The sequence below is a fragment of the Castanea sativa genome, chromosome 5 (assembly GCF_040712315.1).
Source record: "Castanea sativa cultivar Marrone di Chiusa Pesio chromosome 5, ASM4071231v1".
Classification (NCBI taxonomy): Eukaryota; Viridiplantae; Streptophyta; class Magnoliopsida; order Fagales; family Fagaceae; genus Castanea; species Castanea sativa.
In genome coordinates, this window is record NC_134017.1 from 19682006 (window position 1) to 19704587 (window position 22582).

A 22582-nucleotide genomic window follows, 5' to 3' on the forward strand; every position below is an offset into this window, starting at 1 on the left:
GAGTTATTTCACTTTGGACCCCACTTAATCTTTACTGAGGCGAAGAAAGCAAGCAGATTTCAAAAGGGGTTGATTGAGAGACTTCGACACCACTTGATTGCATCAGGTGTTAAGAGAGCTATGAGACTGGAGGAAGATTTCAAGAACAATGTTAGGAATGAGAACCCACCTAGAAACATTGGACAGACAGGCTTTCGACAAGGCAATGCTCAAGGTCATTGGAACAAGAAAGGATCACTTGGGAGGTCTGGGAGTAATTCATCATCAAATAAGCCAGAAAATAAGAATCAACCCCAGAATGCTCAAGGTAGAAATTTGAATGCTTGCCCTACTTGTGGAAGGTTTCATGGAGATAAGCCATGTTTCTTTGAAGGAAAGGCTTGCTAAAATTGTGGGAAGACAGGACATTTAGCTAGAAGCTGTACATCTCCTCAACAAAACTCAATGGCATAACCTAGAAAGGATGATCAAAGGAGGAAGGCACAAGGGAGAGTGTTTGCACTCACACCACAAGATGTTCAAGCTTCAGATACTATGGTTACAGGTATCCTCCCATTATTCTCAAACTTTGCTAAAATTCTATTTGATTTTGGATCTACACACTCTTTTATCTCCACTCGATATGCTAAGCTATGTGATAAGAAACCTGGACTTATGGATTATGACTTGTTTGTGGCCACACCTATGGGTGATTCTTTGGTGTGTAATTCTATGCTTAAGTCTTGTGTCATTCAAATTGAGGATAAGGAAATGTTAGCAAACTTGATTTTGATGGATGTGTATGACTATGACATAATTTTGGGGATGGACTGGTTGGCAGCTTATGATGCTAGTGTAGATTGTTTTGGAAAGGAGGTGGTGTTTTAGCCTCTAGGAGAACACAAATTTTGATTTAAGGGCTCTAGGATGCATGCTTTACCTAGGGTGATATCAGCCCTTTGAGCTAAGCGTCTATTACGAAAAGGATGCCAACGGTACCTAGCTCATGTGGTGGAAACTAGGAAAGAGGTATTGAAGTTGGATGATATTCCTGTTGTGAGGGAGTTTCTTGATGTCTTTCCTAAAGAACTACCAAGGATACCTATAGATAGGGAGATTGAATTCTCCATTGATTTGCTCCCTGGAACTTCTCCTATATCGAAAGCACCATATCAGATGGCCCCCACTAAACTTAAGGAACTCAAGGAACAGTTACAAGAACTTCTAGACAAGGGGTTCATCAGACCAAGTGCATCTCCTTAAGGTGCACTAGTTTTATTTGTGAAAAAGAAGGATGGGACTATGAGGTTGTGTATTGACTACCATGAGTTAAACCAGGTTACTGTGAGAAACAAATACCCTCTCCCTCGTATTGATGACCTATTTGATCAATTGCAAGGGGCACAAGTCTTCTCTAAGATTGACCTTCTTTCTGGGTATCACCAGTTGAAAATCAAGAGTGAAGACATAACCAAGACAGCTTCCAGGACGAGGTATGGGCACTATGAATTCTTGGTAATGCCTTTTGGTTTGACCAATGCTCCTGCTGCATTTATGGACTTGATGAATAGGGTGTTTCATGAGTACTTAGGCTGCTTTGTTATTGTCTTTATTGATGACATTCTAATCTTCTCCAAAAGCATGGAAGAACATGAAAAGCACTTGAGAAATGTTTTTCAAATTTTGAGGGAGAAGAAGCTATATGCAAAGTTTAAGAAGTGTGAATTTTGGCTTGATCAAGTGGTGTTCCTAGGGCATGTGATATCTGAGGCAGAGATTTCTGTAGACCCTAGTAAGGTTGAAGCTGTGGTTAATTGGGCAAGATCGACGAATGTGAGTGAGATTAGGAGCTTTTTGGGCCTTGCTGGCTATTATAGGAGGTTTATGGAAGGATTTTCCTGTATTGCAGCCTCATTGACTCAACTAACTTGTAAGAATGCCAAGTTTGTGTGGACAGAAGAAAGTGAAAAGAGTTTTCAAAAACTTAAACAAAGGTTGGTCACTGCACCAGTACTAACCATCCCTACTAACTTGGGAGGCTTTGTCATTTATAGTAATGCTTCAAGAAAAGGTCTTGGTTGTGTGTTGATGCAGCATGGTAAAGTCATAGCTTATGCTTCTCGCCAATTAAAGAGTTATAAACAAAATTATCCCATTCATGATTTGGAGCTAGCTGCAGTATTGTTTGCATTGAAAATTTGGAGACACTATTTGTATGGTGATAGGTGTGAAATTTATACAGATCATAAGAGCTTGAAGTACTTCTTTACTGTTAGGACATATGTGGTTCACTTGATATGAACATATGTCATTCTTTTATGTAATTGGCTAATCCTTTAAAAAAATGTACTTTACTTGTAATTGGGTAGATTTAGGATGTTTTTAATACTTCAAGAAACAGGGTTTCAAGATCAAGTGTTAAAGCCATGCAAGTCTGTCCAAGAAACAAGCTGAGAAGTGCTTATCACTAAAGCTTGACAGCTGGCTCAATAGCTGCATCTATCGAGCTTTATGAAGTTGTTCCAGTCCCGTGGCTCGACAGCACCTCAACACCTTTAGCTGTTGAGATTTAAGGAAAACAGATTTTCAGTGCTATTTTGATTCCAATCAGTGGATATATTTTTGGGCCTTCTTTTCTCATAACCCTAGACATATAAAACGATTATTTTAAGGGTCGTCAAAGTAAGCACAAGTTGCACAAGCATTGAGCAAAGTCTGTTCAAGCAATTTGTGACCAAAGACAAAAGTTTGCCCTAGTTCATCTCTTTGTGAAGAAGCTGTTGTGTCTTTGCACCATAGGGTTTTGTAACCAAGCATCTTCTTATTCTTCATTGTGAGGATGAACTAAAGAACTTTGCAGCCAACATCTTTCTCAAGTTGGTGATTGAAGTTGCGTACTGGGATCTGCGCAATTGGTTAGTCACGTACTGGGAGCTGTGCATTGAAAATGAGAGATTGTCACTACAAAACAAGTCCAATTGGGTATTAGGGTAAGGGTTCAACTGTAGGTTGGTATAAGATACTGAGATTCCTTTACTTGTAACCGCTTATTCTGATAATAGTGGATTCTCGAGAGTGGTGACCTTAAAATCACCTGGTGGGGTTTTTTGCCTTGGAGGTTTTCTCCATCCATAAAGAAATCACCGTGTCAATTTATTTTCCGCTGCACTTTAGTTTATTGGTGATTTTTTTGTGATACCATGCGTTTGCATGTTAAATTGATTAATTAATTTAACTTGGTTAATTAATCAACTTAATCCATCACAAGGGGCCAATATGTTTTTGGCCTGTTAAGTGGTATCAGAGCAGGCACACTCTGATTAGGGTTTAATCTTTGCTGTGTGATCCATTAACCCCTATTGTCATGGAAACTCTTGATTGTTTGATTTGCATGATCTTGTGTCGAATGATGATAATGATATTTAAGATACCTATTGTAAGATTTATAATTTTTGTATGAAATCTCTTGAATGTTCTACAAAATTGAAAGCTAAATTTAAAAAGGTCAAGCTTGAAAAAGATGATTTGATTGCAAAATTGAAGCCAATAATTTGAATGAGAATTTTAAAAATCAAATTTCATCTCAGGTGGACAAAATTAAAAATTTGGAAGAGCAACTAGTTGAATTTAAAACTGAAGTTGAAAAATTAACTAGTGTCAAACTTGTTGCTGAGCCTAACTCAAAAGAAAAGGATTTTTATATTCCCCCACTTAAAAGTAATAATGAAGAGTTGAAGGTTAATATTGCTAGGATAGACAAAGGTAAACAATCTGATGTTAACGCTGAAGTTTTTAAACCTATGTCTAAAACTCCTCCTAGGTTGAATAAAAATTCCGAATTTGTCCCCACTTGTTATCATTGTCATGTTGTTGGTCATATTAGGCCAAATTGTCCTAAGTTGAGGTCTCTGTCAACCTCTAAGGTGAGACCTCCTTCTAGGAAGCCGAGTAGCTCTAAAACTGCTCATGTTTGTCACCATTGTGGTGTTTCTGGACACACTCGTCCAAATTGTTTCAAGTTGTTTCAAGTTGTTTCCCCATAAGCCTGTGTCCAATAGGTCTCATCCTTTGTCTAAAGGCTCTGTACCTATTCTTGGTGAGTTATTAAAAGTTTTAAGCTTTTTAACTCAATTTCAGGAGAATTCTAATTCTTCTATGTCATTTAATAGTCATACTAGGACACATGCATTTTCATCTCCACAGCCAAAGACTCATGCTGTGTGGGTGAGAAAGGAGCCTAAGACTTAATTGTCTTTTCTGTTTGTCCTCTGCTTTAATTTTTTCTATCTAATGTAGGACTCTCTTTGCTTGATTTCTTATCTGTTTTTGGAATCATGCTTTCATGCATCTGCATTTTTCTATTATGCTTTCTTGCATATGCATCCTTCTTTCATTCTTTCATGATTGTTTGTCTGTTTTTGTTTGGCTGTTTAGTTTTTATTTTGTTTTGTTTTCAAAATAAAATTGAGAAAAATTGAAAAATACAAAAATAGTGTGTGTTTGTGTACATCGGTTCTTGTGAACCTTAAAATGGCCATTGAAACAGAGTTTTCTAAACCTTGTATCACTTGTAGCTTAGATGAGCATTCTATGCACAACTAAGCAAGTGAGCTTTGTGGCTCTTTGTTTGTGATGAGTAAGGTTAAGTGATCTCTTGTACTTAACACTTATATCACTCTTTTTGACGGGAAGGACTAGAAAATCCTAAGAGAAAGGCATAAATAACCATCTCATCACTGTTACCCGCCAATGATGATATGACATCTGTATGCTTTGGCATAGCAAAAGTGCAATGTCAAAAAAGCTTAACATAATTGGGTATTTCTTTTCTCTCCTTTGTATACCCATGCATGATTTGCTTAATAAAAAGAAAATATGTAAAGAAATAAAAGCAAAAGGAACAAAATGTTTTAAATATGATTGCAAGCGTGTTTTCTAGGAGATGTGGGAGTTATAGGATGTACCTTAAAGGTGATAGTCCCCATCAAACAGTTATGATTGTGTGTGAGTTAAAGTGATTTTCTCATATCTCAAATTATCATAACATTAAGACACTTATGTAATCTTGCAATGTTTTTCACACATAACACGCAATATTCTTTACTACTCTTGATACATGTGCAGGTACAATATGATTTGGCCATCACAGGGTTAACATGTGTTAATGTATGCTCACTAAATTGTTTTAACTTATTTTTGAAATATAAAATTGGTTAGACTTGTTTAGTGTGTGTGTGTGTGTGTATTTTTGGAGCTATATGCTTAACTCTTTGTTGTTTTAGAGATGATTTTGAGAGTTTAAAATATTGGTTAGATCTTTAGCTGTGTTGCATTATTGATTGCATTCATATTGTGTTTTTCTCTTCTTGAAAAGCTATTTTTAAGCCATCTCGACACCTTCTCGACACCTTCTCGACACCTCTCGATACCTGGCTTATCTGTCGAGTTCTTTAGTTGCATCTTATCACAATCTCGACACCTTTCGATAGCTAGTGGATCGATCGAGAAACCTCCTGACCCCTTGATAGCTTCTCGATTGCTTCTGGATCGATCGAGAAACCTCTTAACCTCTCGACAGCTTATCGACACCTTGTGGATCGATTGAGCTTCTGTTGTGTGTCAATATTGTGTTCCCTGACACCTCCTCGACAGCTGCATCTGTTGACGCATGTATTCTCGACATTTACCTCGACACCTAGCTCGACACCTTTATCTGTTAAGATTTACTGAGGTTCTATAAATAGGTTCTGTGCAATCTGGACTTCATTTCTCTCGATCTCTCTCTCGATAGCTTTGTCTCCTCACCTTCCTTTTTCACTTTCTCTAACTCAAATTCTCTCCTCAAGGTTTCTTCAAGCTTTTTCCAAGTTTTTCTTCCCTTGGTAAGCTTCTTATCTTTCATTCTACATGCATTTCATGTTTTGAAACCTTGGTTTTTGAGTTTTGGAAAATTTTTGGGGTTTTTCAAAAGTGTTGAGTTTTGTGAAAATTTGGGATGGGTTTTTGCCTAGATGAGTTTCAAATCTCATATATTGCATCTCATAAGCATAATAACTGTATTATCATGCATTTAGATGTGTGCAATTTGATTGTGTGCTAGTAAGATTGGATTAGGTGAAGCCCATGATGTCTTTTATATGGCATGTCACATATTCATGCATTTTTCATGCATACGTTCTTTCCTTTTAATATACTTGTTATATTTGAACTGTGTTGGAACTTTTCTGAGTGTTTCTTTCTTCCCCCTCTCTCTCTAGTTTACATTAGTGCGTCAATGGCACCAAAACGTAAGTCTGCTCCGTCCTAAAACCCTCTATGTTCTAGGGCCTCTTCATCTTCTGATCCTACTCCCTCCTCTGTTCGGTTCCGTGATGAGAAAGCCCAAAACGACTTCTCGGAGAACTTCTCTAAACGAGGTGTTCATTCGGAATGCCAAGTTGTTTTGTCGGACTTCACCGACACTGACCTTCCCAATTTCATTCACAAATGGGAATAGGAGCAATTGTGTAATGTTCCAGTCACATGTCCTTCCATGCTAATTCAGGAGTTCTACTCCAACATGCATGGAACTGATACTTCAGTACCTCTCTTTCATACTCGTGTTCGAGGTACGCACATAGTAATCACACCGGAGTTGGTATCCGATGTGCTTCATGTTCCGAGGGTTGCACGTCCTGACTACCCCGATTGTGAGTATCTACGGACTGTGTCCAAAGACGAGATGATCTCTGCTTTCTGTGAGCGCCCAGCTGATTGGGGTAAGCGTCAGTTCACATCATGTCGACCTTTTGCTAAAGGTCCTAGATTCTTGAACATGGTGATGACTATTGTCTTGTATCCTCTCTCTCACTACAACTCTATCACAGAGTCTTGTTCTTGGTTTTTGTTGTCCCTTCTTAAGGATCTTTCTATAGATTTTCCTTCACATTCTATCATTTCTATCATAGATGTTTATAGGGATACGGCTACCCGTGATAAGCTCATCTTTCATTCTGCTATCACGCGAATCTTACGCCATTTCTCTGTTCCTTTTCCCTCCTTTGACCACTTTTCTTTTATGTGTGCCGTTGACTACGCTACCGTTAAACGGAGCGAGGCGCAGTTTCATTCGAGGCGGTCCGGTTCGACAGCTCCTCCCACTCCTTCGGCTCCTTCTACCTCTGCTCCCTCTACTTTAGCGGGAGGTGTGACTTTGGATGTGATTATGGCGCAACTTCAGCTTATGGATGCTCGCCTTGATACACTTTCTATGGAGTTGTATCAGGTGAACACCCGTGTTGGCCATATTGCTAGATGGCAGGCTCGCCTTGGTGGCTTTGTGGAGTCTCCCTCTCCTCCTCCCGAGGCATCTGAGACACCTGATGATGGTTCCGGCGATGATGATGATGAGGATGGAGATGCTAGCTCTTCTTGTTCCCACTCGATGTCTACTTGATACTCTTACCCTTTGTCACTCGTGACAAAAAAGGGGAGTAGTTTTGGATATGAGAGTAGTCATTCTTAGAGGGAGAGTTATGACATAGGAGATTTTTGTTAGGGGGAAAGTTTGTTTCTTTTTTAGAGATGTAGTAAGGATTACATGTATCTTTTCTTTTCTTTCTTGTTAGAGATACATTGTTCATGTACCTAGGTCTTGTGACCATTTTTACATACATGATGTTTATCAAGTGGTATATATATGATGATGTATGTTTGATTCACCTATCTCTACATGTTTTGTTTCTTTTCTCTCTTTATACACATGATTCTTGTATTTGTATGCAATCTTTTTTTTCTGTTTCACACTAAGATGCCTTGATGAGTTTTGTTTAAGTGTTTTAGAAATACAGGTTGTCAAAGTCTACTTGTCATGAACTCTCTTCTTGCAAAGTTTTTCAAGAGTTTATGTTAGGATAGATTTTATTGTATTCAATAAGTGAGTATGAGTAGAGTGATTTATGACTTTTCTCATATGTTCATTTGTTTGTTGTGATTTTGTCACGGATTGCCAAAGGGGGAGATTGTTAGGACATATATGGTTCACTTGATATGAACATATGTCATTCTTTTATGTAATTGGCTAATCTTTTGACAAAATGCATTTTACTTGTAATTGGGTAGATCTAGGATGTTTTTAATACTTCAAGAAATAAGATTTCAAGATTAAGTGTTAAAGCCATACAAGTCTGTTCAAGAAACAAGCAGAGAAGTGCTTATCATTAAAGCTTGACAGCTGCATCTATCGAGCTTTAAGAAGTTGTTCCAGCACCGTGGCTCGATAGCTGCTTGACAGCACCTCGACACCTCTAGTTGTCGAGATTTATGGAAAACAGATTTTCAGTGCTATTTTGATTCCAATCCGTGGATATGTCTTTGGGCCTTCTTTTCTCATAACCCTAGACATATAAAAAGATTATTTTAAGGGTCGTCAAAGTAAGCACAAGTTGCACAAGCATTAAGCAAAGTTTGTTCAAGCAATCTGTGACCAAAGACAAAAGTTTGCCCTAGTTCATCTCTTTGTTAAGAAGCTGTTGTGTCTTTGCATCATAGGGTTTTGTAACGAAGCATCTTCTTGTTCTTCACTGTGAGGATGAACTGAAGAATTTTTCAACCAACATCTTTCTCAAGTTGGTGATTGAAGTTGCGTATTAGGATCTGCGCAATTGGTTAGTCACGTACTAGGAGTCATGCATTGAAAATGAGAAATTGTCAGTACAGAACAAGTCCAATTGGGTATTGGGGAAACGTTCAACTGTAGGTTGGTATAAGGTACTAGGATTCCTATACTTGTAACCGCTTGTTGTGATAATAGTGGATTCTAGGGAGTGGTGACCTTAAAATCACCCGGTGGGGTTTTTTGCCTTGGAGGTTTTCCCCATTCGTAAAGAAATCATCATGTCAATTTATTTTCCGTTGCACTTTAATTTATTGGTGATTTGTTTGTGCTACCATATGTTTGCATGTTAAATTGATTAATTAATTAAACTTGGCTAATTAATCAACTTAATCCATCACAAAGGGTCAATACGTTTTTGGCCTATCATTTACTCAGAAAGAATTGAATATGAGACAACGAAGGTGGCTTGAGTTGAGTTGATTAAAGATTATGATTGCTCGATCACTTACCATCCAGGCAAGGCTAATGTGGTAGTTGATGCACTTAGTCGGAAGTCTTCTAGTTTCTCAGTTGCCTTGTTAACTACTCAAAAGGAGATTATTAATGACTTGGAGAGGTTGGGAATTGAAATTGTCATGGGTGATTCCCAGGTCTTTATGGCTAGTTTAACAATACAATCGACTCTGATTGAGAAGATTAAGAGTTCATAGGTTGATGATGCACAAATTGTAAAGATCATAGGAGAAGTACAAGAAGGGAAGAGACCAGAATTTAATGTTTCTAATGATGGTGTTTTGAGATTTGGAAATAGACTTTGTGTGCCAAATGATTTTGCATTAAAGAAGGAGATTATGGAAGAAGCCCATCGTACCCCATACTCAATGCATCCTGGTAGCACTAAAATGTATCGTGACATTTGAGAAACTTATTGGTAGAATAACATGAAGGGAGAGATAGCTCAGTTTGTGGAGCAATGCTTGACTTGTTAACAAATTAAGAAACTACACCAGAAGCCTTCAGGATTGCTGCAATCACTCCCCATTCCCGAATGGAAGTGGGAGCATATATGTATGGATTTTGTGACTGGTTTGCCAAGATCTCCTTAGGGACATGAGGCCATTTGGGTCATTGTGGATTGGATGACAAAAACAACACATTTTATTCCGGTTAAGATGACTTACTCACTTGATCAACTAACACAGATATATATTGATGAGATTGTGAGTCTTCATGGAGTTCCAGCATCAATTGTGTTTTATCGAGACCCAAGATTCACCTCAAAGTTTTGGGAAAGCCTACATAAAGCTTTGGGTACTAATCTTAGCTTTAGTACAGCCTTCCACCCGCAAATAGATGGACTAACAGAAAGCACTATTCGTACTTTGGAGTATATGTTAAGGGCTTGTGTATTGGATTTCAAACGAAGTTGGGAAAAATACTTGTCTTTAGTGGAATTTTCCTATAATAATAGCTATCACTCTAGCATTGAGATGGCTCCCTTTGAGGCTTTGTATGGTAGAAAATGCAGGTCCCCATTGTGTTGGGAAGAGGTTGGTGAGAGAAAATTGTTGGGATAAAAAATCATTCAAATGACATCTGAGAAGATTAATTTGATTCGTAAAAGATTGTAAACAACACAAAGTCGATAGAAGAGTTATTATGACAGCTCGAGAAGGGGAGTGGAATTTGAAGTTGGAGATATGGTATTTTTGAAAGTCTCCCCAATGAAGGGTGTGATGAGATTTGGGAAGAAAGGGAAGTTGAGTCCCAGATTTGTTGGTCCATTTGAGATCCTAAAACGCATTGGTAAAGTTGCCTATGAGTTGGCCTTACTGCCTACACTTGTAGGAGTGCATAATGTGTTTCATATTTCCATGTTGAGGAAGTACATTTCAAATCCTTCACATGTTTTGAACTATGAGCCACTCAAGATCAAAGACAACTTGACTTGTGAGGAAGTTCTAATCCAAATTCTTGACCGCAAGGATCAATTGCTACGCACCAAGACCATATCATTGGTTAAGGTCATTTGGAAGAATCACACAGTGGAGGAGGCATCTTGGGAGCGAGAAGATGAGATGAAATCAAATTATCTAGAGTTGTTCGTTAACGAAGGTATGTACGATTTCGAGGACGAATTTTTTTTTTTAAGGGGGGAAGGATGTAACACCCCATAATTTTAATACCAATTTAATTATTACACGTAAATTATAAAGGAGGCCTACAATTAAATGGATTAAATTGATTTGGGCCTAAGATATTAAAAATGAGATATATGCTACGGGATATGAAGCCCAAGTAAGGTGGCATAAGTAAAAATTTGGGCCTTGACAACCCTAGCCTTTTACCCTTTTAAGTTACATGTGTATGCACATAAGAAAGTTCTTTTTTTGTTTTAGCCGCAACACACAATTGAGTTTTTTTTTTTTTCTCCTCTACGGCTGTGCATCAGAATTTCAGGTATCGTTGTCTTGCTTTAAATTTAAGAAGTTCGAATAGTCATAGTTAGAAATTGTTACGAACCTAGACTATCTTTATACTAATAGAAAAGGGCTCTTATAATTGTATTATATTAGATAAGGATGGTCAATATGTCAAGAGACTTTGAAAGTGAATCAAATAGAGTGGTAGACTTGGACGTTGTCACCATGTTAAAGGGAAAAAGGTGCAGCCTCCATTGTTGACCAAATCAACCATCACCCTTTTATTATTGTCTAAAACTAGTGCAGCGGCATTAAAGGGACAATAGACAACTAGATTGATACTAAGCTAGTACGTGGCTTCCTATATTTGATTGAATATATATAATAATAATTTTGCTATGAAGATTTAAAGATTCTAAAAGGAGTTTGGCTTCTCTAGCAGACCATGACGATTACAATGTTATAATAGGAATTATATATATATATATATATATATATATATATATATATATATATATATATATATATATATATATATGGCCGTATGGTCCTTCATAGGCTTCAGGATTGATTTGTCAGAAGTATAATATGTGGCTTCTCAGATTAATAGATTTAACTATTAGGTTGATCAGATAGGTTTATATATCATGTGGCTTAAGGAATTGTAGAATATCTGATGGCTAGACCTATAGTGAAATGTTAGAGTTTTATAGAGTTGCAGTCAATCATGCTTATTAATAGATAGTAAAAATATGTGAAATCGAACAATTAGATTGAAGCTGAAAGTGAACTGGAGAGTTACGCAAATAAATGCAAAACTTTGGAAATATCAGTGTTGTCTAAGTATGAAAACAAATTTTAGTGGGAAATTCGTGTATTGATGGACCTATTTTTGGTGTTGCTTGGTTCTAATTCTACTGATTCATTGTGACTCAAGGGTGATTGATTCCTTTTATTTTTGAAACTAAGAGGTAAGTGATGTTTACTAATTTTGGGAGTTTTCCCAAACAGTGTTGATTATTAAACTATATATATATATATATATATATATATATATATATATATGAATATTTTATAATTGCTTGATGTGCACATTAATTATTTGTTTTATGAAAAACTTGTGGGACAACCTAAATTTATTTAAATTTGTATGTGTGAATATATACTTATATTTTTGAGAATTATGAATGGATTATATTTGTGAGCATCTTGAATGGATTATTTATGCGAGCATCTTAAATATGTTTTGAAAACCGATGGCAAGTCGTGATTAAAAGTTTAATATTGTATTAGTCCTTAACAAGAGACAATCATATTGTAGCTAGTCCTTAGTGAGGGATGGTCCTAGAAAAGGGGACAGTGCACATTTGATAGCTCCTTAGCAAGGGAGTATACTATTGAGGATCCAAAAAGGAAGCTCCTTAGCAAGGAAGTGCACCTTTAGATTCCAAAGGAGCCAACCTTAAGAAAGGGGATGAAAAGGAGGTTCTAGTCCCAGAAAAGGGGACAACACAACCCTATCAAGAGGGCGTAAACGTTGATCACGAGCAAAGCCTAGGAAATTGTGTATGTGATGGTATTGATATATATATATATATATATATATATATATATATATTATAATGGCTCACTATATAAAGATATTTTTTTATACGAAATATTTGATGATAAAATATTGATGAGGTACAAGTTATGAATTTGTTGTAAGAATTATTTTTTTGAAAGGTTGTTCCCATGTCCCAATGTTAGTGAATTCCACTTATTGAGTTATCTCACCCCTCCCCCCCTTTATTTTCCCTTATAGATGCATTAGAGGGATTATTGGAGTAGAGATTCCTGGAAGTGAACAATTACGAATTATTTTGTGAGACTGAAATTTATCATAATTTTTATGGTATTAAACATTTTATTGGTGAATTCTTTTGAGGATGTTTTATTTTTGGTGGATTAGAGCTTTGACACATATTGATGAGATTTTAGGTTGCTGGTTTCTTTTATTTAATATTTTTATGGATTTTTTTTTCAGATTAAATAGACTTTCATTACTTATGATTTTGGAGCGTTACACTTCTACTCACAAATTTTCAAGAACAACCCTCTATTGTCTTTCCTTAGAACAAATATATATTGTAGAAAAATATGTGGAGAGAAAAAGAATAGAAACTATATTTATAAATATAGAGTAGTCAAAAGAGTTATAGGAAAGGGCGTAGTGATGGGTATTAGATAGGCTACTCATAACAATAATAACATATACTTATTGGTAACTAATAACCCATAAAAGCCCAATGGTTATTTTATCCATTATTACCCAACGACTATTTTTCTCATAATTTTCAACAACTATTTTACTCATAAATTCCTAATGGAGAGAAAATAAATAATAGTTAAAGTGTTTGGAGAACACACCCACAATAGCAGAAAATTGTAGTTTTCTCCCGATTAAGCTATTGACCCAAGGTCTCTTTATGTATGTATGGCATCTTGCCAAGTTTGCTGTAATTTCTAATATTAGCCTCATAAAATAAGAGGTTATAATCTAAGCTAAAAAAGAAGGTTAAACAAGGTTCCCTTTTCTTGTTGTTATTCCTCTTAGCTCATTCTCATTCTTAGCTACAATCTTAAGAGTGTTGTAGGCTCTCTCTCTCTCTCTCTCTCTCTCTCTCTCTCTCTTTGCAAACAACAAGTATATTTGAAGACAGTAGATCACCCTGTCCAGATGCCCCTCGTGGAAGAGAAAAAGCCTTTGGGCTCAACAATTATTACTACAAAATAAGATACAGTAGTGGTGCATATCATAATCAATCTAATCTAGTTAAATCAGTTAACTGACACAAGCATTATTAATTCTTCTCATTACTTTTAGTAATAAGAATTAAAGATAAACGTAATCAAATATAGGCATATAAGTATATAACCCTAATTAAAAATTGTAAAAAATCATTGAACCATACAAGTATAGCCCCTATCACAAAGGCATGTATATACATACTAGATTTTCATACATAACTCGAGTATTTTAGTATTTATCTAGCATCCAATTTTGAAATTGTGACATTATTTATTAAATATTTTTTTGGCTTATTTTCAGAAATGGAACTCGAGTATTTTAGTATTTATCTGGCATCCAATTTTGAAATTGTGACATTATTTACCGAATAAATTTTTGACTTATTTTCAGAAACATCTAACTCTTTTGTGATTGTGTTGATAAAAAATGCAGGTTGTTTCGGAGTGGATAGTTGAATAGTTTCATTTGCAAGGAAAGAAACAACATCTAGCATGGTGGGTCTATCTGTTGCCTGATCTTGTACGCATAAGAGACCAACATGAATGCATCTCAATACTTCAGATGGAATGAATGACTCATCTTGTATTGTTGGGTCCATAAGCTCTAAACCTTTACCTTCATTCCATAACTGCCATGCCTGATACAAGCCCAATTATTCATAAATGTTAGGTATTAAGTTCAAAATTCCATGCACATGATAAGAAGGGTCAAGAGGGAAACTTACATATCCTATAAGGTTGAGTGGATACTCAGAGTGATAGCAACTATTGTTTTTCTTGCCACTGATGATTTCTAATAGTAGAACTCCAAAGCTGAATACATCAATTTTTACTGAAACAACACCATTCATTGCATACTCTGGGGACATATAACCACTGAAATAATAATTGACAATAAAATTTAGTGTATGAACAAGCACATGTATTCCTTACACACACTCACAAATAGAATTCAATTTTGCATGCTTGAAAGGAAATGCATACTTACTATGTTCCAACAACCCTATTTGTGTTTTCTTCTGATCCTTTCAACCCAAATATTTTTGCCATGCCAAAATCAGATATTTTCGGATTCATCTCCTTATCAAGCAAAATGTTGCTTGCTTTTAAATCCCGGTGAATTATTGTTAGCCTTGAATATTTGTGGAGATAAACAAGTCCTTGAGCAATGCCTTCAATGATGCTGAAGCGTTTTTTCCAATTTAATAAATACTTTTTAGTAGAATCTGACTCATAGTAGAAAATAATAGCAAGAAAATGATAAGTATATTAATTGACATAGAATAAAAGAAAAAAAAAATCATTATATAAGCAAATTTTCATAGTAATGAACATATGGCCTACCAAAGAGGAAGAAATCTAAACTTTTGTTGGGCATGTACTCATATATTAGTATATTTTCTTCTTCTTGAATACAAAATCCTAAAAGTCGGACAAGATTAATGTGTTGAAGTTTGGCAATGAGAACAGCTTCATTCTTGAACTCTAGCAATCCTTGTCTAGAATTTCTCGAGAGTCTCTTAATTGCAATTTCTTTCTCATCAGGTAATTTACCCTGAAAATATATTGTGTTAGTCACATTTTACTCACATTCCTTAAATCAATCTCCACTAACATTTTTTTTTTAATAAGTAAAAAGATTTATTGATATAAAAAAGGAACACCCTTGTACACAGGGAGTGTACAAGGGGTCAACAAATCAAATACAAAAATTGAAAAAATTTAGGAAATCAATAAAAGAAGGGAATGATGGTTTTTGCAAAGCAAACAACCAATCCAATAAAGTTCTAAGAAAGGAAAGCTTGAGTTCTGGAATGAATCTCTCAATATCTTCAAAACATTTACTATTTCTCTCCCTCCAAAGACACCACATTAAGCAATGAGGAATAATGGATCATATATAACCATTTTGATGACGACCAAACCTACCTTGCCAACGCCGTAACAACCTTAAAACAGTATGCGGCATAACCCAAGTTACCCCAAATAAACCCAAAACCATAGACTGCAAATCCATAGCAACGAGAAAATGAAGGAAGAGATGTTCAACTGATTCACTATTACTCTTGCACATGTAGCACCAATCCAAAATCCACAACTTCCTTTTTTGTAAATTATTTGTCATCAAACATTTCCCTAAAGCAGCAGTCCAAACAAAGAAAGCTACTCAAGAGGGAATCTTCTGCTTCCAAATACTTCTCCAAGAAAAACTGTTGATAGTAGGGCCCACTAAAATTCTATAGTAATTATTAACCATGAGCCCCTTGTCTTTGCTAGGTATCTAACACATCTTATCCTCACCAAACCCCCGTATTGAAGAACCATATATGGTTTCCATGAAGCCTGATATAGCCTCTAAATCCTGAGTATGCACACCCCTAAAGAAACTCACATCCCAAAAGAGGACTCCATTGGAGGACTTTATAAGCTCAGCCACACTAGCCTCCTTATTCCTCCAAAATTTGAACAAGTTAGGATAGCTAACAACAAGAGATGTCTCTCCACACTAACGGTCTTGCCAAAACTTCATCCTAGACCCATCACCAATATTATATAGAATATGGCATGAGAAAGAAGGCCATCCTTGACTAATACTTTTCCATAAACCAACACCATATGGACCATTAACAAATCTAGTACACTAGCCCCCCCATACACATCCATATTCCATCTCTATCACTTGTCTCCAAAATGCATCATTCTCAATCCCAAATCTCCATAGCCACTTTCCAAGCAAAGCTTCATTGAAAAGTCTTATATTCCTTATCCTTAAGACACCCGAAGAAATAGGAGCACAAACAGTAGCCCATTTAACCAAAAGAAATTTAGGTTCATCACCGAAACTGCCCCACAAGAAATTTCGCTAAAGTTTCTCAATTTGGTTAGCCACACTAGCAGGTATATGAAATAAAGATAGAATATAAGTGGGTAAATTAAATAGGGTGCTTTTGATTAAAGTGACTCTACCTCCCTTGGATAAGTACAAGAATTTCCAACCCGCTAACCTCCTCTCCATTTTCTTCAGAATCGGATTCCATATAGTCTTATCCTTGAATTTAGCACCCAAAAGAAGGCCCAAATATTTCATTGGAAGAGTACCTTGCTTGCAGCTAAGGACAATTAGCAATATGTCAATATTATGCACTACTCCAACCAGAACCAATTCTAACTTGCCCAGATTTATCTTTAGACCCGATACCGCCTCAGCCTCAAACCAATTAAGAATCATACGGAGAATCAAAATATGTTCTAGGTCAACATCACAAAAAATTAGAGTGTCATCCGCTAAAAGTAGATGAGACACCACTAAGGATCTTCCCTCCAACTTACCCACATCAAAGCCTGACATGCGTCCTTCATGAACTGTTTTATCTAACATTCTTCCAAGAGATTCCATCACCAAAAAAAAACCAACAAGGGAGACAACAAATCACCTTATCTTAACCCTCTGGAGCTACCAAAAAACCCACAAGGAGAGCCATTAATCAAAATAGAGAAACAGACTGTAGATAGAAAAAAGAAAATCCACTGTCTCCACTTAGCAGAGACACCACTTCTTTCTAACTTCTACAAAAGAAAACTCCAATTTACATGGTCAAAAGCCTTCTCAACATCCAGTTACAAATCCGCCCCGACACTTCAGTCTTCAATCTACTATCAAGGCATTCATTAGCAATAAGAACATGGTCAAGGATCTATCTATTACTCACAATTACACATTCTAAGATACTAAGATTATATCCCCATAACCATGTGGAGTCTGTTGGCCAAGACTTTAGCAATAATTTTATAAACTCCCCCACCCCCCAACAAGACTAATGGGCTGAAAATCTCTAATCTCACTTGCTGCATTTTTTTTAGGGATGAGAGTAATAAAAGTTGCATTTAAAATTTTCTCAAACTGACTTGTAGCAAAACAAATGATGAAATACAGCCATAAGATCAGGTTTGACAATCCCCTAGCAAGCTTGGAAAAAAGCCATTGGGAAACCATCTGGTCCAGGAGATTTATCACCATTTAAATTCTGTATGACATCAAAAATTCCTGCCTCTTCGAAAGGTCTCTCTAACCAATCCACATTATCGCCAGATATCATTGGAAAAACAATCTCCACTTACATAAATCTCCATTTACATTATTTGATTTTCTATCAAAATTCTATCTAGCACGTGGGATGAGGCTCAAGTGCAAATTAATTGGTCAAATTGGATTAGCTAGCTTGATTAGGTCTTAAGTTTAAATGTTGAACCTAACAAAAAATAAAGAGATGGAATAGGTTAATTTAAGGTTGTAGATAGGTCAGTTTAAACTAACCTGACCGTTTCATTATGACCTTATCATAAAATTTTAAACTTAAATTTTTTATTGACTCATTTTCAATATATCCTCGTATATTAACAATATATTAAATTTTATATATTGTGAAAAAAAATACTAAAGATATTATTCGCCAACCTGACTAGCAATTATCAAATAAATGTTATGTGTCAGATCTCCTCATTGAGTTGTTTTTTTTTTGGTGATTTCTGTACACATCTTTTTAATTATCGATTTTTTATTTACATAAAATGTTAAAATTTTATTTTTAGAGTTGTATATATTGTATGTGTGGTGCCCTGCACTAGCTAATCAGGAACTTAAATTAAACCAGGAGCCTCAATGGTTAGTAATGCAGGGTTAAATCTTAATATATAGTTAATCTTGTAATTAGCTACTTAAGGGAAGGGCATTTTAGTAACTTCCTAGAGATATGAGCCAATAAGCTGAAGACACTTTGCCAAATCCTTGAGAGGACACTTGTTTTCCTTACCATGCTTGTGAGACATGTAGTAAGCCACAAATTCAAGTGAGAAACTTCCCTAGCCGGTCAAACAAGCCAAAATTCCTACCTGCTTTTGCTCTCATTTCACACATAGAACTAGAAAGAGCTAGAAAGCTCAAGCTCCAGTTCTCTCCCTCTCTACACATGCGGTTCCAGCAGCTAAAAGGGGAAAGTTTCTTCACTTTCTTCTCAAGTTTTTGCTTAAAGATTCTTGCTATAATGAGGCTAGTTCCCAATCTCTCTAGACCTTTGGTAGACGCTATAAGTTGAAACTCTATAAAAAAAAAAATTATAAGACAGAAAGGTGCAAAGAACTAACCTTATAAACTGGTCCAAAACCACCCTCTCCTAATTTATTTTCTGTTGAGAAATTACTTGTAGCATCATAAATGCTTTTGAAGCTGAATGTTTGCAATCCATCTTGCCCATCTTTGCTTTGTTTCTTCACTTTGTCATGTATATTGCAAGTTATTGCATTACCTCCAAGTTCCATTACGAGTATCTTTTGTTTCTTTTTTCTCTCCCCTAATTAACATGAAAGCAAAATATAACTTAAAAAATATGTTGCTAATTATATAAAAGAAAATCTGTGGTAGGAGCATCGATTACCTTCGGCTTTTTGTTTTTTCCATTTTGAATGACATAAGAAGCACAACAAGGCCATAATAATTCCCCCAACTGTCACGATGAGCCATATCCACCACCTATTTGCCGACCTTTTATTTGAATTATCTGCATCTGGACAACCAAAATTATAATGTTCTACTAGAAATAGCATTTTCTTATCATTTACTATGCTCTAAGATGCTAGGACTACTTGTTCTTTAGAAAACAAAATGATAAGATTGATAAAATGCATTTCCTCGTCCTTCACCTATAGGGGCTTCAAAGTTCAAATCTTTTAATTAAGATTCTTCTCTTTGTTTTTATATATTTTTTTAAGTAAGGACTCTTTATCGATAATTTAAACTTTGGTAGGTTAGTTTGAGTAATGTTTTGGATGTTTTTGATATACATGTGTGGGTGAAAAACTGTGTTGAAATGTGTGTAAGGTTGTTTAAAATGTGAAAATGTTGGTTAGAACTAACCAACCAAACAGGCCCTTAATAATTGAAACTCTTATTTTGATACTTTGTAGGTGAGTGATTGTGGGGTTAAGAATGAAAGGAACTGCAACAAAGATATTTCGTAAGCCAGCGCAAGTGTAACTTTAGGACCAACCAGTGAAGATTGACAAAATATCGAAAGCCGTTTACACATCACTATTGTAAATCTATTCTATACATAAACTATTCATTAGAATTGTGGCATATCATAATTTTTTAAATGAATGAAAATATAATTTGATAAATAAACAAAATCATCATAAATATCTAATGGTAAAATATATAATCACAAGATAAATGTCTAATAATAAATAATTATTAAATTTCATATTATATTAAAATCTTCTGCACTGGTAACCGACTAATATGATATTAAAAAAAAAAAAAAATTGTATGATATTAAATTGGTAATAGGAGAAGGGGGGTTGGATTTGGCAAGAATGGTTACCTAAAATTACGCTTTTAACCATACTGATGGGCTTGCGCAGAGCAAGCCGATCAGTATGCTCGAATAGTACTTTCAGTGGGACGAGAAGGGGTGTGAATGGATATATAATGCTATCCTCGAATAGCTCGTTTGCATCAAGTATGCTCTGCTTGTCCGCACCGAATAAATCGGCAATTGTAGAGATGTCATCCCCCCAAGTAATCATATATGTAAGCAAGTACTTGAAGCCACTTGCCGTCTGATTGGGCGTGGGACAAGCGCACATGAGTGGGACATTTACATTCACGCCCACGCCCAGAGTCTCAACTGTATAAGGGTTTTCACGCTTTATGGCCTGGCAAGTGGTGAGGCCTTGGTAGGTGTCGTTGGCGATGGTGAAAAAGGTGTCGTACGCCAGCACCTGGTATGAGCTGTTGTGCTGGTAGTACTCACCCAAACATGAACAATTGACAGGGATGATGGTCTGGGTGTCGGTGGGGATGATCTGGGAGGTTGTGAAGTTGTTGATTTCGGCGATGAAGGAAATATTAGTGCCCAAGAGTTGGCCGATGGACAGTGGAGAACCGTAAGCAGGAGTGGATCGGAACGTGAGGTAGGATTGGCAACTGGTTTCGACGCCGTTGCATTTAAACTCATTCGTGATGCTTAGGTCTTGATCGCAGTTGACCTGGTTGTTATTCACGTAAGGTTGTTGGGCTTTTGATGGATGTTGTTTCAGCAACACAACCAACAACAAAACGGAGCAAATGGAGTATAAATTAAATTTCTTCATATTCCGATTGCCATTACCAAATGGATTTGCAATACAATTGTGAGGCTGAGGTGTGAATCTAAAGATGAAAAGAAGAGACAGGTAAAAGAAGTGCAGAGAGGGTAAACAATAGCAGGAGGCTGTCGGCTCCCAACTTGGACTTTTGGTACTTATTTCATAACTCTTTATTGTACTCAGTAGATTGTTAGTGATTGCTTTCATACCTGACTCTCTGCTCATCATAGTTGTGGCAAAACAGTTAGATAATAATTTTTTATATTAGATATTTAATTACTTTTCTCCTTAATCTTAACCTTGAGGTGTACCGTAATTAAATTCTATAATCATCTGCTATCAATGTTGAATTAAAATCTAGCATATGCATTTCTTAAAGTGCCTGGACTAAAAAAATTCCTACCAGAATGTCCAATTGGCTAAGACTAGGCTCTCCTGGTCTCTAATGGCCTGTTTGGATAGTGGGGAAAAGAGGGGCAGTAGAGTAAAGTTGGTTAAAAATAAGTTAATTTTGCTATGTATTTATGACACCACGTGGACCCTTATGTCAAAGCAAATTCGGATCTTTGTACCAACATTCTTAATTCTTTGTTACAAAATCTCAGCATTTTTGTATTCTTACTTTTCTTACCTAATTTGTGCACTCATTAACCTGAATCTTTAGGTTCCACTTGTTTTGAGGGAATAATCATCAGGAGCTGACCAAGAGAAGAAATGTTGATCATGAAGTTCTCTACCACTAACCTTACCTAAAAGATTAATTTAACTGATATTCATAAAATTAATCTAGCAGGAGCTTTAAAAATAAACAAGAAAGAGATAATAAAAAGATGTAGCAGTAGTGCTTAAAAAGATCTATTTGTGTGGTGGAAGGAAAATTTGGAATTACAATTCACATCCGATGGATTTAGGGTATGGAAGTAGTTATAGGTATGATTGTTTTGCTTAGTGAGGATCATTTTTTGTAGAGCATATGCTAACATGTGTAAATTAATAACATTCGGAAGGAGATAATCAAATAAATTTTAAACTACAGTGCGCATAGAGCCATATACATAGACATATATCTTGTGATTCTCCCAGAATGAAAATGTGACACACACAAACACCATGTTAACATGGGATATTACTGTTGCTTTCTATGGTAAAAGTTGCTTTACGGCAATATAGGTTGAAAGACTCAGGTCCTTTCACCTTGGTACCATCTCTAAAATTGATACTCCACTAGTAAGTTGCCCGTGAGATGCACAGATAATTTTGTAATATTTTATGTAAAACAATTTTGAATAATATTGTACATAAATTATAAAGAAAAAGTAAACTAAATTGAAGTAAAGAAACATATACATTTTGAGATATTAAAAATTGGTTTAGTAACTTCACAGCATATTTGTACCCTTCTTAAGGTAAGATTATTATTTTTTTAAATCATGAAACAAAAAATAAATGCAAAAGAGCAACGGGACCATGAAAATAAACTAATTTGTGTTGTGTTCACACATTTTATACTTTGAAATAAAAGTATATCTAACTCTCTGACTGTCTTCCACTCATTGATTGTGTGACATTAAGACATGGTGTGGGCAAGTGTGTATGCATGTGTCTTATAGATGATTTAAAATTAAACCGTGGTAGAATATGACTTTACATT

The 22582-nt window shown here is 35.8% G+C and overlaps 2 protein-coding genes across 3 annotated transcripts; one reads left to right on the forward strand and one right to left on the reverse strand.

Annotated features, from left to right (window-relative positions):
• Nucleotides 1–10275: 10275 nt before the first annotated feature.
• Nucleotides 10276–13029, forward strand: LOC142634870 (uncharacterized). Its single transcript, XM_075809119.1, has 2 exons — nucleotides 10276–10690; nucleotides 13025–13029. The coding sequence occupies exons 1-2, from the start codon at nucleotides 10276–10278 to the stop codon at nucleotides 13027–13029; spliced, it is 420 nt and encodes a 139-aa protein (XP_075665234.1).
• Nucleotides 13030–13863: 834 nt separating this feature from the next.
• On the reverse strand, nucleotides 13864–21165 carry LOC142633927 (receptor-like serine/threonine-protein kinase SD1-6). 2 transcript variants are annotated; one of them, XM_075808189.1, is made up of 7 exons: nucleotides 20166–21165; nucleotides 19221–19343; nucleotides 18931–19136; nucleotides 15133–15343; nucleotides 14777–15014; nucleotides 14514–14664; nucleotides 13864–14426 (listed from the first exon to the last, which is right to left on the reverse strand). In XM_075808189.1, exons 1-7 carry the CDS (start codon nucleotides 21157–21159, stop codon nucleotides 14115–14117), a joined length of 2235 nt encoding a protein of 744 aa, XP_075664304.1. In that variant the 5' UTR covers nucleotides 21160–21165; the 3' UTR covers nucleotides 13864–14114. The 2 variants fall into 2 exon arrangements, with proteins under 2 accessions (XP_075664304.1, XP_075664303.1); XM_075808188.1 differs by having other exon boundaries at nucleotides 13865–14426; nucleotides 19221–19349.
• Between the last annotated feature and the right edge of the window lie 1417 nt (nucleotides 21166–22582).